Here is a 14,625-nt window from a genome sequence, read left to right on the forward strand (position 1 = left end):
TGAAAATCATAAAAATCTTTAAAAAAACATCATTCTATACTTCCTACTAGAATTGGGGCAAAAATGTTTAACGACAATCTCGTTGCCAACTAACCTCAAAGCTAAGACTCATTCAGCGGTAAGCGATAAAGTTTTAGAATTTTTTTTGGTAAATCGTTTGTTAAATTTAGAGTTAGTAGTGTCTATCACTGAAAAAACTGTCTAGAAATTCATTATTTAAAGAGCCTTATATTGATTTTTAAAGATTTTTTTCTGGATGAAGTCATTTCCGAAATATGATGGATTCAAATCGTGGTATAACAACGCGCCATTTTCCTTTTTGGTTTCTATAAATTTCTCAATTATAAAGATTGTTATGATCAAAAGCGAAAAGCGACGATCTTTTTTAATAATGTGATTTAGTATTTTGATGGTATGTTGGTTTGAATTGGTCCTCTATAAATTTATAGAATCTGCCATTTTTTTTTATTAATTCAAAGACATTAAAAAATAAATAACATAACATAAAAATTAACCAACACATAGGTAGTGAGTAAAAAAAACCTGAGTAATATGGTTTCATATGGTTGTGGCTGTGATGAATTTTTAATATAACATTTCTTACGTAAGATTTTTGGAAACCCCCCCTAACCCCTAGTAAGAGATCGTGGGCAAATGTGAAACCCCCCCACCCCCACTATGTGCTTACGTAATTAGTGAACAGCGCTTATAACCTTTTCTGAGTCACTTCCAGGCGGAATCAAAATATTTGGTCGGTCACTCTCGATACACTTTTGTTGTTGTTATTTCCATATTTTAAATTTTTATGTGTTAAATTATTTCAGTGCAATTGAATAGCAATATATTTAATCAAAATTATTATTTTTTTAAATTTTTATTAATTCTTTTGAAAGTTGAAAAATTAAAACGCTTGGAGAGATTAGTGAGTGGGATTTTCTGGAACCCTTTATTTGTTTGCGAAATTTTTATTTAAAATTTAATATTTGGAATATCCATGTTATAATTGGTGTTGTCTAAATGTAACATGAATTTATATTCATACTAGCTGACCCGGTGTGCTATGCTGCGCCTTTCATGGAATAAAAATAGTTCGTTATAATTATTATAACTAAAATAATTATAATTATAACTAAATTAAATTTAATTTCAACATCATTCGAAAGCGAACTATTTTTCATGGTGTCTGTGCTTCTAGATTGTCTTAATTCTCAACGTAACTTGAAGGTTTGTAGGTTGAAGTAGTCACTCTTTAGAAAAAAAAATAGGAGGGATCTTCCATACAATAAATAGATCCTTTAAATAAAAAAGTAGCCCTTTTTGAAACGGAAGGAGTATTTAAATACAGGCAAATTTGTAGATAATCAAAAAATGATTGTTGATCAAAAAATGATATATTCTTTGAACATGAGAGTCTTCATTCATGAAAAGGGAAAGCGTCTATCAATACAATATCATATTGTTTAAATTTTTTATCCATTTTGGAATCGGAGAGGTTTGAAAGTATTATAGAAACCATTCCTGGTCTTGAAAATGGCTACACATTAAAAATCACATTTATCAGTTCAGTAGTTTCCGAAATTTGTCCGAATTACGTCACATTTTTATTAATTTTGTATGGAAGCCCCCCCCCCCCCCATTTAAGTCAGAGTGGTTTGAAAGTATTTAAGAAACCGACCCCAAAAACTCTTGCATACCCAATTTCACATTGATCGGTTCAGTAGTTTATAGGGAATAGACAGACAAACATTCATTTTTATATATAGAAGATGTGTACATCTTGGAAAACTAATTATAGTTAAATGAAATTTTAATATAGTTGAATTATCATAGTCAAACATCCTATGATTGATTTCCAACGGAATATTAAACATCTTTTTTTCTCTTGTTCAATACAATATTTGTATGCTCAGATGCATATGGATAGCTACTTCAGATAAATTCCATTTTTTTATATCACTGGTTTGGTTTACGACATTCTTAAATTTTGTTTGCCGAAGATTAAACTAACCCAAACTAATCTCAGCAGAACAATTTATTCATAAATACAATTCAAAATATAAAATTTATATAAGAGTAAAAGTACTGGCACATAAATCCCTAAATCTTTGGCTTTATAACATCAATTTTAAACATCAAAATATAATGAATCTCACGAGCTTCAGGCTAATTTGCTATCGATCCTTTGCAATTGACCAATTGCTTTGAACCTGTTCATTGAAATTCTCTGCAACATTTTAACAACAAATAATCTTAAGAAACTGGATTCGTTCCCGGACTGCTGACAGGATTTACCAGCAATTTTTCAAATTTTAGGATAAAACATATTATTCAAGCAATTTTCTTTATTCTTATTGTTTATTTTCTTCAAGTATTTTATAATAATTTTGGAAAATTTTCATGACTTTCGATGAGATTGTTGATTCAACCAGTCAGTTTTAAAGTATTGGAGTAAAAATTAAGAGAATCAAAAGTATAAATTTACAGATATTTTTTAAAGATTTCAAATTGAATATTTTTTTCTTTAAGTCCTTCTACGAAACACACCTTGAATGATTTTGAAACCTACACGCAAAATATTTTGGAAATTAATTTTACGGGATTTTTCACGAAAACTGAGCTTTTGTGGCATCACATCGATTCTACGTGTGTCTTGTCGTAAATACTTTATTGCCACATGACTGACGCATGAATTTCACGTAAAGTCTAAGTGGATGGATTGAAATCCGTTTTGTGCAGTTTTCTCAACAGGTTCTTATAAGAAAATGTACTATCGTCATGCGAACAACTGATTTTTTTTTCTATTTCAGTAGTTCAATTAGTTTGGTCAAGTTTGGTGGTTTCTGAGCTATAAATGTTGGAAAAGGCAATCGTTTCACGAATTTATCACCTGCCGCCACGAATTGGAATATAAGATAAGTATAAGATAACAGGAAAGAATAAAACTATATCGATGGACCTTTTTTTGGTATCTTCACATACATTTTGGTTCAAATTAGGGTGATTAGTGGAAAACATCGACCCAGGCATCAACAGCAGATGGGCGGAAGTGGTCACGGACAAGTCAAAATGTTTTTTGATATATTCAAAGTGTAGAGTACAAGTAATAAAAAAGTGAATAATAAGTGAGAAATTTCGACAACTTAAATAAATTATGTTAAACTATTATTTTTAATTCAAATTGTCTTTCGAACACTAATAACACTATCACAAAAAAAAAGATACGAAAAAGCTTACTCAAATGATATTTCAATAGTTATTGAATTTATTTCAAGTAATCTTCATTATCAAATTGCGGCGAACGTACGAAAAATTCACGTAAATTGAAGGTGATGTTCATAAAGCACAAATTCTTATAAGGGGAGCGTTTACTTGATTTGTTCGTACTAGATGAGTGAAAATCAATTGGATAAAAATTATGTAGTTTTAACTTAGCGACTACGTGCAGATTATTTTGGGTGTATTTTCTTGCGAATTTCGTTCATCGATTCTTGACTTACCGAAGTGCGTAAACTTCCAAGCCATGCTATCACTTTTTAGCGAAAATATACCAAGCTTGAATTATAATTTGTGTTGCTATTTGCAATTATATTTTTCGTATTGAAGGTGAACACATTATCTAGCGATTATCTGAACTTGATCTTTGCGTATTATTGTCGAATATAAAGGATAAAAAATCCATCGTTAAGAAAAAAAAATTATCGACGGTTTTGGACTCGGTTTTTATATTTTTTTTCAAATTTTCTTTTCCACTGAAAAGCCATTAAAATTGCAGAGGTTATGATAACAGTAGGTAATTTTTACATTTTGAATTAATGCAACTCACCACAGTTTTAAGAAGAGTTTCTTATCTTAGTATAGTAAAATAAAACATGGCTAACCTGCAGGTTGAAATTTCGTCATTAGCTTACCAGGTCACATGTAAAATTCAGGCAAGATTTGAGTACTGGAATGGCTTGCCTTAAGTGTGAATGGGATTTTGAGACTTTTTGTTCAGGAAAAGCAAAAAAAAATACTGGTTTTTCATCAAAACTTTTTTCTTCCCAGACCAATTGCTTTTTATGATTGACTTTCTGCAAGCCTGAATCAAGAAATTTCCTCTGTTCCTAAAACCAAAAGTATACTAATGAGCAGGGAGGTGTTTGGAAAATGTCCTACGAACTCAGTTGCTGAAAAACTTGGGACGTATAGTTCGAAAATCGGTTAAATTTAGGCTTTCGTCTTGAACACTATTCTGAGAGTTTTCAAGAGAAATGGACTGCTTTTTATAAAAAAAAAACATATTCATTAATTATTACCTAAATGGTTCATATTTTTAATTGTTTTGAGCCTCATGAACCTCGCTTGTGTAATTTTCTGTAATGCAATTGAATGTTCATTCTTGTTGAATGCTGAATTCTTGTTGTAGCGTTTTTTTTTTGTTTCAAAACATGTAGAACACTCAACACTTCCTAATGAAGTTTCACTCACTTTCTATTCGTTCTCTAGGTTCCGATACACGCGGCCCACCTGTACGATGCCCTTCTGATTTACGCACGAGCCGCAACAGAAGTCCTCCGGGAGGGTGGCAATCTTCGCGAGGGAAAACAGATTATGCGCCATATTTTCAACCGGTCGTATCATTCGATACAGGGATTCGATGTAAGTGCTGAGCTGTTGAAGATCACTCTTCCACCCACCGCAATGTGCTGTCTGTTTGCTTGTTGGTATTTCCTGCCACAGATTGTAGGGACTCCCTAGTAGTTCCACCTACCAACAATGATTTTATGAGCGTACGTACATCAATCTTTATATCTTTTCACGCGCTGCTAAAGGTCTACATCGATGAGAACGGCGATGCAGAGGGCAACTTCTCGGTGATAGCGCTGCAAAAAGACGAGAAAGCCAACAACTCGCTGCACAAGTCGATGCAACCAGTCGGGATGTTTGTGTACGGCGGAACCGGAAACAGCAACGGCAGCAACGGTCTGCCCGAATTCAAATATCTCAACCCGGCCCGATCGATCATGTGGATCGGGGGTGGACCTCCGTTGGCCGAACCGCCCTGTGGATTCCGTGGGGAAAAGTGCCGACCCAAGAGCCGCGATTGGCGCTACATCACCGGCATGTTGGTGGCCGTCCTGTTCGTTATCATCTTTGCCATCATTCTTTTCAAGTAGTATTGTAATCGATGGTTCGCGGAACGGACACCCGGAACTAATCAGTTGTTGTTTGTTTTGTTTTCCTCCCACCTCTTCAATTTCAACCCCCACAGACATTATCGATACGAGCAGACCCTGGCCTGTCTCCTGTGGAAGGTCGATATGAAGGATGTTACCATTATTAACTCACCGGATGCCGTTTATTTTAACGATTCAAAGAAAAAGTTGGTGGGTTTAAGATTGCTCTTTATTGCCGTGAATTGTTTGATATCACATTCGAGCAATTCCAATTGTGGCAATTTTCTGGCTCTGGCGCTAGAAGGAAATCTGTGTAATAAGCTTATTTATGGTTTTTATTATGTTGCCATTTTTTCTCTCTTTTAGACGCAGGTCTGTAGACAAAGTATTTTGGCAGCGGGTGGCGAAACGACGAAACGTGCCTTCACTAATATAGGTAGGTTGTTGGGTCTATTATGATTCGATAAAATAGCTTCAATGTTTGAAAATGTGATGATTCAATACTCTGGATCGAAGCGATTTTCTTCCTTGAAACAATTGAAATACTTAACTCTGTTATTTGCATACTTTAAACTTGAGATTAAACATGAAACCAAAAATGAGAATAAGTATCATATCATCATAAATTTAAATTCACTTCCAGAGATCCAAAGTTCCAGAGAACAAATCTTTGAGTTTTTATCAAAATGCTTAATATGGATTCTGAATCTAAATTATGAATATTTCTTTTTTTGCTCCGGGCGAGTGAGCTGTACTTTGAAGCATAACTCAATTTTTATAAATATAACAATGAAACTAAATTTTACAAAATTGATGACAACACTTCCGGCAATTCAAAGACATTATAAATTTATAGAACTCGATTCAGTGGTTTCTGAGATATGGAATGGCGATATTTGGTGTTTCCTGGTTTAAATATTTACGCGGTCCTTGATGAGTTAAGATTTCAATCTAATGAATTTGATTTCGAATTTCAAATATCTTATTTTAGATATGTTACGGGAACTTCACCCATACCTCATTGAGTTCGAAGTTCAAACCAGATAAATTTGTAAGGTACACCGGGGTAAGTGTGGACGGTTTTTCATATAGTTCAAGTTTTAAAAATCATAAAAAAATCCGCAGTGGAGCAATTTTGATAAAATTACATTCAATGTGATGTAGAACATGTTGTTTACAAATGCTAGAAGCAAAGCTAGAAAAGTTATCACGTAAATTGTTATAAACTGCTGGTGTCTGCGCTTACCCCGCTTTATGTGGTAAGTGTGGACGGTAGATTTTCCCTTTGATTTCCCAGGAAATTTTCAACAAATTTGTGTTTTCTTGGTTGAATACGTTACTTTATTGCTCATACTGTCCAAAATTTTGGAAAAAGTTCATGATACTATTAGTGAGGCATCTTTCAATAATTACACTAGTTTACAGCATTTTTGAACTCAGTAAACTGAAGGTCATTTCCAATGTGAAATCGGGCGCTGAATCCGAAAATGAAATTCAAAAAAATCTCAGTAGAACCGTTTTTGAGTTATGCTCCAAATATGAAATTTCGAAAAAATTAAAAAAGTTCTTGTACTTAGATTAAAATATCTCGGACGGCATAACAGTAATTTGAAATCCCTCTTTTGCATATTGAAGGTGAATAAGTTTTCTATCGATCATCTGAATACTGTTTTTGCGTTTGACCAGCAGTATTGTTGATATAAGTGACTTTATGAGAAAAAAATTATAAAAAAACGCATTTTTTAGAGAAAATTTTGTTTCAACGAATGGTTTAGACTTGATGATAGCCTTTAAAAAATCTCATTTGCGCTTGAATGCCAATTCAAAACAAAGATTTCAAGTGGTTATTTATCAAAATCGGTTGAAAATTGAAGAAGTTATGGCTACTTTACCATAACTGAAATTTTTGGAGTTTTTAATAATTTAACGAACCGCAGTACACTTATCATAGTATAGGAAGAATGAAACATGATAAATCTCACTCGCTCCAAGTCAAAATTATTTATTAGCTTACCAGAAGATAACATGCCAAGTTTCTGGAAGATCTGACCATAGGGAAGGGTTGCTTAAGTCTCAAACGTGAATAAAATTTTGAGGTATTTTTCCCGGAAGGAACGAAAAATACTGGCTTTTCATCAATAACTTTTTTCATCACTAGCTGATTGTTTTTTATGGTTGATTTTCTTAAAGCCTAAGTTGAGACAAACATTTCACTCGAAGACTGTAACTCGATTGGATTTGAAACAGAAAAGTTATTGCGGTTCAAAGGCCGCAAATTTTGTCCAACACGCAATGAGTACTTTTTACGCATTGCGTTTTATACGACAATTTTCGACCAAAATACAATCTTTGAACCGCAATAACTTTTCTGTTTCAAATCCAATCGAGTTACAGTCTTCGAGTGAAATGTTTGTCTCAACTTAGGCTTTAAGAAAATCAGAATGATGTTAATGAGGCGTCAATATGTTCGACTGCCCCGACTCATTAATAGTGATGAATACCACCCTTAATAAAGTTAGCTCATTTTTGAAGCCTAATAACTTTTTTATCTTAATTTTTATCGATATGCAGTCTTCGAATGAAATATTTTTCATAATTTAGGCTTTCAGAAAAACCGTTTTTGAAAGAAATCGGCCGATGGAATCCAAAGTTATTGATAAAAAACTGGTTTTTCATGTTTCTCCCGAACAAAATGTCTTAAAATCCCATACAAACTTCAGGCTCGTTGAGCGACCCCTTCCCGTGATCCGATCTGGCCCAAATTTGGCATGAGATCTTGTACTAGGCCTATAACATTTCACAGGTTTTGAATTTCCTTTATAAATTTGGGGCTGTCTATTGAACATTCTGCATTAACAGTTTGAAAAAATAGTGCACAGTATTGTTTTAATAGCCATCGTCCACACTTACCCCGGTGTACCTTATCTAAATCCTGAGATTGAAATCGAGAATTTAAATTCCATAGTACTGATAGAAGAACTAAAATTTCTGAATTCTAAAACTAAGAAATTTGTTAAAGTTCAGAACTGAAAACTAATATTCTTAATTCAGAACTAAGATTTCTGAACTATGTATCCTGAACTAATAAGTCAGAATACAGATCTCAGGGCCATAATTCATCACCTAGAACTTCGACCTCGAAACTCATAACTCATAGTTGAACTCAGAATCCAGCGGAACACTAAACTCACAATTAAAACATACAACTCGGGCCTTATTATTCAGAAGTCAGCTTTTAGATTCAAGACCTCAGACCTCAGAATTCAGATGATAGAACTCAGAATTTACAACTCAGAACTCAGTACTCCATGCTTATATTTCAGAACCAAGATGACATAATTTGGAACTCAGAAAAAGGAGCTCAGTATTCAGTACCAAGTTCTTAGAACTTAGAAATTACACCTTTAAACTTAGGTTTTAGAACTTTGGCCTTAGAAATCAGAGCTCAGAACTCAATGCTCACGATAACAGAGCACAACCGGAAACTTCGGAAAAAGGACGAAAAACTTCGGACAAACGATAAAACACGCGGCAGTAGCAAACGAAGAATATATTGGTTTTATTAGCTTGTGATCGGTACAAAATCTGAATGCTAACTGACTAATGAATACAATAGCAGGAAAACCTACACTGATAAAATTCACTGTGTTTATTTCTCTCACTTAAGCAGAGGCGTAGAACAACTGGGGGGGCATTCCATTCCCACACTCCTCCTCAGGGTTGGTCGGCTCTTTTCAAACAACAAAGAGCCGGGAGAAAAAAACACTGTTTTCAGTTCGGCTTCCGAGTGTAATCCTCTTTCGCTGATCGTGCTCCACTCGTTACCCGAGTTTACACGAGCTGTCAGTGACTCGGACGGCAAGTGTGAGAGCATTTGCATCAGAGTGGGAGAAAGAGAATTCTTAACAAAGAGCGCCCCGTGTTTCAGTCATACACCTCAGAGTAAATGAAGAAAAAAAATATTTAGACTCCCATCACACAACGTAGAAAAAATAGCAACAATTTCTCCCCCGCTATCATGCCCGCTGCTGTTAGCTGTTTTGGCCTCTTTTTTTGAAAAAAGGTAGCGTTCGAAGAAGAGGTGCCAGGTGGTTTAGTAAAAAAATCAGGAAACCGCGAAGAACAAAAAACTGGATTTTTTAAGACACCAGTAGATTGGTGGAAATAAAATGCAGCTCTTCTTAGATTGCATAAACTAAGGCGAAATAGCGGTGCAGTATACGCCTTAATTTATGCAACAGAAGAGATGAGAAGTTAGGTGGCTTGTTGTTTTCACCAAAAAAACACCGTTCAAATATCACCTGAACCGAAGATTACCATTGTTTTAAGAGGTTAAACTGTTTTTATTACAAAATCAATTGCAATTATGATCAGGACGGCTTCTAGAAAATCAGGACACCTCTGGGACCTTGATTCGGGGAGCAGCATCTTTTCTCGTAAACGGGCCAAGAATAAACTGAGTTAGCTCTGAGATTTCTCCTCAACACAATGCGCAATAGATTTTTCCGGAGAAGGGAATTCTCTTCATCAGCTGATGTGAATGCTCTCGCTCACTCTTATGTGTTGACAATCTCACTCTTGATTACAGTGCGATTTATCTCTCCCCGCACAGATTGGGGGAGCAAACGAAAAAAAATTGCACTCTGTTTCACTGGACAAGCCGATCTGAGGAGTTTTGCCACCCATGCTCCTCCTGAATGACCACTACTCATCTAAGCTGATAGTCCAATCCGTTCGATAAACTTGTTGAACATAAGCCTTCCCAGCGGCTTGGTCAATCCGTTCGCAACCATCTCGCTTGAAGGACTGTATACCAGTACGATGATCTTGCGTTCGCACAGGTAACGGATAAAGTGCTTGTTCGTGTCTATGTGCTTAACTCGTCTGCTGGATCGTTCTGCCGTCGCAAAACAGATGCACCCCTGGTTATCCTCGAAGATTGTTATTGCATCGTCTTGACATTCGCCTAGGTCAGAGAGAAACCGCTTGACCCAAATTGCCTCCTGACTTGCCACCGTAAGTGCGTTGTATTCTGCTCCTAGCGACGAGAGTGCGACGGAATCCTGGCCTTTGCTCACCCAGCAAATTGGTCCTCCACCATAGAAAAAGATCAAACCAGTAGTTGATCGCCTGGTCCGTTGATCTCCGGCCCAATCGGAATCAGAGAAACCGATTAACTTCCATCCTTGGCCTGACCCAAATACTAGTTTCTGATCCTTGGTCGCGTTCAAGTACTGTACGACACGCTTTGCTGCGTACCAGCCACTTTGATTCGGTTTGGCTACCTTCCGCCCAAGCAGGCCCACGCTGACGGATATGTTCGGTCTTGCACTTACAGCCAAATACAAAAGCGCACCTACTAGACTGCTGTATGCTGTTTGATCTGGGAACAATTTGCTGTCAGAGTTGGCGGACACATACTCCGGATCCATCGGTGTCTTAATCGGTGCCGCCTTGTCCATACCCAGCTTCCTGACCAAATTTTCGATGTAGGCCGTAAGCCACATTAGTAGATGCCGTTCTCTTTCTGGATTTCCAGACCCTAAACCTAGACACGTCAGCTCGAATTCCACCTTCAAGTATTCGAATGTTTTGTCGATCTCCTTCTCGTCTACGCAACCGAGCAACACATCATCGACATACACTAGCTAATATACTTTCACTTCATCGACAACTCGGGTGTAGAGGCAGGAGTCGGATGTACACTGTTGGAATCCCAGCTTCTCTGTCAGAACAGTGTGCAGTACCTTATTCCAACAGCGTGCCGATTGGCGCAGCCCGTAAATACTTTTTATCAATCTGCACACTTTATTCTCCTGTCCAGGTACAGCAAAACCCGGTGGCTTCCGCATGAACAGTTCTTCTTCCACTGTTCCGTTTAAGTACGCGGTTTTGACGTCGTACTGCTTCAGCACCAATCCTTTCTTGCCCGCAACAGCCAGCAACGCACGCAACGTGGTCATGAAATACACGCTGGACATCTGCGAGTATCCCAGGGCTACGATCCTCGCTTTGTGTTTAGACAATTTTCCACTTTCATCGCGTTTTAGTTTAAACACCCACTTTGCACTTATTACTTTCTTTCCGGTTGACAATTCCACGAGATCCCACGTTTTATTTTGTTCGTGTGCTTTTAGTTCATCGTTCATGGCACTTTTCCACTCAGGCAAACTCATTGCCACACGATAGTTCTCTGGTTCTTCGTCGTGAGATGCCAGCCCGACAACAAAGTCGTCCAATTTTCTTGGAAGAACACCTCTCGTAGAGCGAGGAGCCCTTCTTTGCACTTGTAGTCCAGTTCCACTATCTCCACGATAAACATTTTCACCCTTGAATCCGAGGAAATCATTATCGTCGTCAGCGTCTTCATACACTGATTCTTCGGCCTCTTCAATAAACTCTTCATCTCGTATCGGGACTAGTATCACTTCACTCTCTTCTTATTCTCTTATTTTCTCCGGAACTTCTTTGCTCTTTTGAGCTACATTCTCCTCCTCTGAGCCATTGCCCAGCTCGATGAACCGTGCATCGCGGCTGACGATGATCCGGTCACTTTCCTTTTCTAGGAATCTCCATCCTTTCTGCTGATCCGCATGTCCGACGAACACGAGCTTTCTCCCTTTGGGCTCAAATTTCTTCCACTTGCAGTCTGCCACGTGTACATAGACAGGGCAACCGAAGACGCGCATTCGGGTCAGGTACGGTTTCAACGCAGTCCAAAGCTCGAACGGTGTGCGTTCCACGGCACGAGTAGGCAGGCGATTTTGAATGTATGCTGCTGTTAGTACTGCCCAGTAGCGTTTGGGCAGACCTGCGTCGAGCAGTATGCAATTAGCCATCTCTTGAAGCGCTGGGTTTTTGCGTTCCGCTACTCCGTTTTGTTGCGGAGAGTAGGGAACCGTGAACTTACCTTCGGATTTGTATAAGTTTTCCAATTCGTTACAGCAATACTTACCTCCAGTGTTCCGAAAATCACTCATTTTCAATGAATGTTCCTGATTGCACTTCGCAACTGACCGTTCAGCGATCGGGTTTTGTTATTGATTGCTACTGAACTTATCCGATCATCGTTCGTTCTATTCATCGCTAAAATACAGATCACCTCGCACGATGCTTGCTGTCATAACAGTGCAGCACCATCATCAAATTGGAATCTCACCAATGAGCGATGCATATGGCGAATCATGTTGGTCTAGGATCAGGAGTGATTGGTTCAGTCAGTGAGTGAGTGATACATGTCACCGATTATTAGCAAATGTTGTTTGATTTTTGTGGTGATGCCATAAACATGCATCATACTGTAAGTAAGATTTCCTATCAATATAGTCATGTACGCCTCCACCGCATATTACCTTGAGTAACATGTGTCGCCTGGGCGCGCTGGCACAGCATTCGCGTGTAGGCCACCAACCGTAGCACATCGGCTCGCTGTCACAAGTGGCGACGAAAAAAAGTACCCGACGCGTACTGGAATTGTTTAAATCTGTGTTCGGAATGGGTCTTTGGGTCTAGAAATAATTTGGGAAATGCACCGACGCGTGTGGAGGTTGAAACTAAAATCGGCATCCGATTACGATTTTAATAAAAAGTGATAGTGAGGCTGGTCGATAAATGATTTCGAAGAGTTTCCATCATTGTGAATATTAAAAAAAAAAGATTGAGAAAATATATGAGAATACGTGTTAATTTGTGAAAAAGATTCAGGGTTACAGTGATGATGTCATGTAAAGAAGATGACCTTATTGGGAGTTATTTCAGCAAATTGAAGTAAAGGGAAATTGGTAACTTCCCTGACAAAAGTTGAATTGGTTTTTGTCTTTGTATGGAGTTGATCAGGTATGTAAAATTTCTTTACCGAGTTGTGAACGCTAAATAAAAGGAAATGAGTACGCGTATTCTGGGAGAACGGTGTTCTCTGGTGTCACTGTATTGATTTGAATACAGACGCACGTGAGCCAGCGAACTTAACGATTTGGTTGCAGAATTAACGGTAAATTAGCGCCGCTCGATCGTATGATCGTCTAAACAAGCTATGCAGCCGACACAGTGCACTGGCTGTGTTCTGGCAAGGGGGAGAGAGAGACGGCTTTGGGTACATCGTAAACACCTGCTGCTATCGGAGTGCCCACATAGATGCGGGTGCTCGATTAGCTTTAAGTTTGTTTCAGGGCACAGTAGGAGGAAAAGTGCGCAACGATACCTAAATAGGTGTGTTCAAGGATTGAAAAACTCATTCAAACGAGCAACGGAGCCTGCATCGCTCCGATTTTTGCTCATAAAAATGCCCTGGAACGCGAATGAGGTGTGAGCGAGAATCTCCTGTTCTCACGAATCAAGCCCGACCAAAACGAAAACACGACCAAGGCTCCTGATTCCTTTTTGCCATGCTTCCTTCTCCGCACACAAAATCGAGCCTCAACCCGACGACTGCGTAGCAGCGAGCCGATTCATGAAACTTATAACCAACCCGCTCATGAGTCGTGTTAGTAATGGTATTATTCTTTCCCGTGGAAAAATGTTCGTCCCTTTGCAAAGCTTGAGCTTGAACAAACACTAACAGCAACAAAGATGACGCCAAGCCGTGTTGGCCAAAAGGAATCGAAAATAAGAAGAACAGTGTGCATACGGCCGGCACATCCAATCCATTTTGGTGATGATATTATTCTTTTCAGGCAAATATGCAGAGCCAAAAGAATTGTTTGGTTCTTGCTAGTGCTGTTATTATTGCTTTCTACGAAAGAATGTGCGTCAATTTTTGAAGCTACAAGCTTGAAGGAACATCAAAAACATCAACAGCAACAGTATGCACTTGTGTAGGCCAAGCCAATCTTTAAACGATCGGTGCCCGGACGGTACGGACGGTTTGTCTCTGAGAAGGACGAGCCGAAAGATTCTTTTTTCTTTTTATTCTTCCTACTTTTTTCTTCTGAACTGGCGTACTTCTTTCCCTAAACAGACAGCAAGCTCGGTATCAAAATTCTCATGAACCAAATTCGAGCCTCTCGTGATCCCGTTTCTCAGACTCGCTCATGAATGTTTTTGAATACGAGCGGCATAGAAACCGTCGTCGTAGAATCGTTTTTGTTGCTGTTCGTGATTGTATTGAACACAAACGAATAGCGAGCCGGCGGCGAAGCATTTTCGTGTGCGTTTCGAGGAGTGAGCGATTTTTATAGTCCTTGGGTGTGTTGTTATTTTCAGAGCAACGAATGACGATATGAATCTACAGTATTGTGCATATTTAAGTATTATGCTGTTTTTCTTGGAAACAGTAGTAAATTTGTATTTGTACGAATAAATTCGTGTTGAAATTTTATGTTTTATAAATGGATAATATATCGGGAAATATGTATGTGGCGTATTTTGCGTTTAATGCGCATTTGTTGGTTTATAACGAAGATATGGAGTAAGATATCCGGGTACATTAAAAGACGAAGAGTTTATGGAACAATGATATGATATTCTCATT

At 38.0% G+C, this 14,625-nt stretch overlaps 1 protein-coding gene across 1 annotated transcript in view; it reads left to right on the forward strand.

Annotated features, from left to right (window-relative positions):
- The window catches only part of LOC129748424 (guanylate cyclase 32E), a 65,799-nt gene that overhangs the window by 41,780 nt on the left and 9,394 nt on the right, over window positions 1–14,625 (forward strand). The window contains exons 10-13 of the mRNA XM_055743046.1: window positions 4,486–4,638; window positions 4,812–5,152; window positions 5,252–5,366; window positions 5,523–5,592. Coding sequence (XP_055599021.1) covers window positions 4,486–4,638; window positions 4,812–5,152; window positions 5,252–5,366; window positions 5,523–5,592 — 679 coding nt within the window. The remainder of the gene's footprint in view (window positions 1–4,485; window positions 4,639–4,811; window positions 5,153–5,251; window positions 5,367–5,522; window positions 5,593–14,625) is intronic.

This window comes from Uranotaenia lowii, chromosome 2 (genome assembly GCF_029784155.1).
Source record: "Uranotaenia lowii strain MFRU-FL chromosome 2, ASM2978415v1, whole genome shotgun sequence".
NCBI classification, from domain to species: domain Eukaryota; kingdom Metazoa; phylum Arthropoda; class Insecta; order Diptera; family Culicidae; genus Uranotaenia; species Uranotaenia lowii.